Here is a 4,623-nt window from a genome sequence, read left to right as displayed (position 1 = left end):
CTCAATTCAAAATCTAAACAAAGGGATTAAAATGGTCATTTCTAAAAGTATAAGGATTGAAATTATGAGTAGAATGAACAAAAGTTGAAACTATAAACGAAAATGGAGAGAGAGAGGGAGAGAGAGAGGGGAAAAAAAAAAGTGTATGAACATTTTTCAAACCACTATTAATTCCCTGCCTTGAGAAGGAAGTCTTGTGCAGTTTTTGTTTAGATGGAGACAGCCCAAAAGAAGAGCCTTATACTGTATAGAGTTGAAAGTAATCAAAATGAAGTTGTATATTTAGGCAGATGGGCCAAAATTACTGTTGTCATTTTCATCCTTGGACATGTGAAGCTACTCTGGGCTTGTCTCCATTCAAACACAAAGGAAAAGTTCTTCTTTCCCAGAAGTTTTCCTTGCCTTGAGAAGGAAATCTCTTTGTACTTTTGCTTACAGCCCAAAAGGTCCATCACTTAGAACAGTATAAATTCTCATTTTCAGGCAGATGAGCTGAAAATTAAGCTATATGAGTTATGAAGGTAAGTAATGAATAAAGTTTTCACATTTACTTGCAGATGAATAAACTAAAATCAACAGAGAGTTTTCCATAAAGGAAGTTTCATTGTTGGGGAAGAATGAAATTTCTTATTATTATACAAGACAAGAAAGAATAAACCACTTCAAAGATCCTATGATTATGAATGATCTACTTCTTGAGCTATGACAAAGAATGCCCCTTCAGTACCCACACAAGTTATCCCTAATGACTACTTTTCTTTCTGCTGCTGTCTATTGGAATACTGTTTTCACAAGACAACTTCGAAAAAACATTCTTTTCCTCCAAATCATTGCATCTCCAAAGGAAGATTACATTCAAATGTACATTCAAAAGGCTGATTGGTTGTTTCTTCTTCTTTTCTTTTTACTGTTGATATCCTTGTCAAAGTCAGCTGACCCCAGGTTGCAACAATGGGAAGAAAGTCCAGTTGTTACCTGGATTAGCTTCCTTCACGGCCACCTTTTCATTGGCCCACCACTCTGCACCAATGGAGGCTGTGTTGTTTATTTCTCCTTTCGTTTGGTCGAAGTTGAACTCTTTGAACGAACCAAGAGTTATGGCTCGCTGATTTTGGTAGCACTGATCATCATCGACTGAAGTTTTCTCTGGTGCTGTGGAAGTTTTGATGTCAAAGAGCTCACAAGTTTCAGCTTCTCTGGATGATTCTTTGTTTTCGGTTTGATAGCTTGTGCTTGTTTGCTTTGGAGACTCTGATCCGGTTCTAGATGTCATTGACTTGTTTGCAAGACAGCGTGCAACATCTTCACCAGTCAACTCAAATGACACCCTATGATTTGTCACATCATTTTGACATCCACTTTCTGAGTTGGCAAGGGAAGCCACCTCAGATATTTGGTGATCCAACAATGGACCATCTTGCAAGCCATGCCCCAAACCATCAGGCGTCAAGGTTCCAGAACCCAATCTTGAATCTTGCCTTACACCATTTGGAGTCACTGATCCAGATCCCAATCTCGAACCCATACCGATACCATCAGGGGTCAAAGTTCCTGAACCTAACCTAGAACCTAAACCGGTACCATCTGGCGTCAAAGATCCAGAACCCATTCTTGAGATCCATTTGCGAGTTGTAAAATGTTCGAGACCCAAAAGCTTAGGAGCATCTGCCATGCGGAACTCAAGAATGGGGTGTTTATCAGGGAAAGGAGAAGATGTTCCAGAGTTTGAAATTACTGATCCAGGTGATATAAGATGAGCACCAGGGCTTCCTGGGTAGGGTTGATAAGGCTGGAAATCACAATGCGATAGTGTAAACTTCTGGTTAGTCCCAAAACTTTTATTAGTATGGCTTAGAGAAGATGTCAGCAATTTAGCAAATGGTACTTCAGGAGATGAGGGCGTCGTCAGTTGCACAGACTCAGGAGGAGGAGTAAAAGGAGCAGTTGATGGTTCAGTGGTGAAGGCAGAAAAAACTGGAGGTGAGACCAACTGGGTCTCATATGCATAAGGGCCTATTGCAAAAATGGACGCAGGTCCATTTGGGGAATAGTTATTGACTGAAAGAGCAGTTAAAGATAGTAATCCAGCAGGAGATTGAGTATTTGATGGAGGTTCGGACTGGAGGAAAGATGCAGGAGAAGACGGTGGGGCAATAAAAGGTAATACCATGGTGGTTGAAGGTGTTCGATGCTCAACAGCAGGGGCAACAGCTCCTGGTACTGCAGGTTCCGGAACAAGCACAGCATGACCGATACGCTTATTGTTTTTCTGTGAACAAATGCCAAAACACCAGTACAGACTCCAGCAGCTACCCCATCTTCGTTTCTGTAGTCAGACAACAAGAGAATGTAAATGAAAAGATCAACAGGAAACAGAACATAGACTCCACTCTAGCTAAAAAGAATCATTTTTCAAGCCATCAGAGCAGTATTAAGAACAACAATTCAGAAATTTAAGAACTTCAGAAAGTAAATCTCATAGTCATCAATTAACAAATATTATATTACTTCCCGCCTCTCATGTAAGGAAGAGAGTGGGAAAACCCTTCTTCATCAAATCAAAATCAAACTCCTTAAAATCCAAACTTTTTATGTTTCTTGGCTAAATTGATAAATAAAAATTCACCTTGTGTTCGTATACTAAACAAAATCAAGTGGTTTCAGAAAAGTTTTGCATAAAGCGATAAACAACAGGCTTGAAAATTTTAAAAAATATCCATAAGTGAAAGCTAACTACTGTACGGCATCTCAATTTTGAGCCATCCATTCGGGTAGATGATCTTCGATCAATGAAAAGTTCTTAAACTGAAAACTAAAGATTTTGGCAGTCAATTGCTCTATAATAAGATGTGTATGATAGCTTGAGCGCAACACCTACAGGAGCATGGAATCTTCCTTTAAACAGACGCGAATTTTTATCTGTCCCCATTAAAGGAATTCTCAACCCAGGCCAAACTAAACCTTAAGAGAAAAAACTAAAGCCCAGAAGAGCCCGAATAAATTGATACACTGTACGGCGCTACTAGATCCATTATCAGAAACAACTAATTCAAACAAATCTGATGACAAGTCCATAAGATCGCTAACTTAATTGATAGAAGTTCCACTATATTAACAATCTTACACCGAATGAATCCAAGTCCCGAAGGAATTATCGCACAGAATCGAGCAAATCGCGTTTGAAATTAATTACCGAACGACCTTATGTTCTCCCTCCTTTCTGTTCTAAAAGCAGATTAAACGAAAACTTTCAAGTTGCTTTATCCTCAACCTTTTAGCAGCTAGACTAATTAAGAAACAACCTTTTGTGAATTTAACATTCAACGTCTTCACAAGAAGCAACACAATCAAAAACCACCAACCGAAGCAGAGAGTACCAAATCAAAATCTTAGAATCAAGAACAAAAACGCGTAACCATCTCAAATCAAAGAAATTCGTTCAGATCATCAACCTTGATGAGATTTCCCCCATCTAAACTCAAAACAGCAAACCAACAACGAGATCAAAAACTTCATTCTCGATCAAATTACCGCACTCTTCTCGGTTCCTAATCAAAATCAGACCACATAATAAACAAAGAAAGGGAGAAAAAAGAAAAAACTGCCTACTGGAGGTGTCGGAGGCTGGACTCGAGCCTCGGCAGAGACGATCGCAGTAGCGGCAGCATTAACCGTATCCACGCTGTTGTTCATGCTCCCCATCCTCACTTTCTTCCAATCCAGAGAGCTCCTCCGCCGGACTTTTCAACAAGTTAGCCGTGTTTTCCGATCAATCGACGCCGCTAACTCGCCGGCAAAATCAAATTACTCTCCAGTGAGATTTGACAGCCAAAAAGAGGCAGGGAAGACTTTTGGATTTGATCTAAGAAATGAAAAACTCAGACGAAGAAAGAGAGAGATTGAATTTTCTCGTTTTATATATTTCCCAAAAAAAATAATAAATTACGAAATATAATATAATAAAATAAATAAATAATAAAAAGTCGAGTTGGGTGGCTCGTCCAGGATTTATCCTCTGGTTTCCAAAAATTTTGAGCACATTTCATCACCCTTTGATAGGATAACCTAATGGGACCCACTTTAATATTAATAATCATAATTTATAATATTAATAGCAATGCCCATGATAACTTCATAATTGCTATTATTTTCATTAACCCAAAAAATTACAAATATATATATAAAAAAAAAAACACTTCAAAAATATATAAATACCTCTTACAATAATATAAATGTGTATATATATATATATTATATATATAATATATATATAGGATTATTTCAGTTATTCTCTCTATCATATGACAGATTCTCCTTAAATTGAGGGTTTTGTTACTTTTACCGCAGGGTTTAAAAAGAAATTTCATAATCATGGTACTTCCACTTCATAGGGGTAAACATAGGAAATGGTCCAAAATAGTTCGTTTAAGTTTTTATCTTATAAAATTAACATTTTTTTTTTAAAATTCATAAAAATAATTGTTGTCTATTGATCTCGGACGAAATCGATCACAAAATTTTAGTTTTAAAAAATCAACTTTTTCGATTGATACATCTCGCCAGATTATACACCAAGATTATGTGCATTTCGGTGCTACTTTCAGATAAAATAACACCAAAATT

The 4,623-nt window shown here is 37.3% G+C and overlaps 1 protein-coding gene across 2 annotated transcripts; it reads right to left on the bottom strand.

Annotated features, from left to right (window-relative positions):
* Positions 1-567: 567 nt before the first annotated feature.
* On the bottom strand, positions 568-3,912 carry LOC120084016. Of its 2 annotated transcripts, none has more exons than XM_039039920.1 (2): positions 3,610-3,912; positions 568-2,326 (listed from the first exon to the last, which is right to left on the bottom strand). In XM_039039920.1, the coding sequence occupies exons 1-2, from the start codon at positions 3,700-3,702 to the stop codon at positions 929-931; spliced, it is 1,491 nt and encodes a 496-aa protein (XP_038895848.1). In that variant the 5' UTR covers positions 3,703-3,912; the 3' UTR covers positions 568-928. The 2 variants fall into 2 exon arrangements, with proteins under 2 accessions (XP_038895848.1, XP_038895854.1); XM_039039926.1 differs by lacking the exon at positions 3,610-3,912 and adding an exon at positions 3,453-3,588.
* Between the last annotated feature and the right edge of the window lie 711 nt (positions 3,913-4,623).

Source organism: Benincasa hispida, chromosome 1 (assembly GCF_009727055.1).
Source record: "Benincasa hispida cultivar B227 chromosome 1, ASM972705v1, whole genome shotgun sequence".
In the NCBI taxonomy this organism is placed as follows: domain Eukaryota; kingdom Viridiplantae; phylum Streptophyta; class Magnoliopsida; order Cucurbitales; family Cucurbitaceae; genus Benincasa; species Benincasa hispida.
Note: the sequence above shows the minus strand (reverse complement) of the source record. Positions and strands in the feature narration are given on the sequence as shown.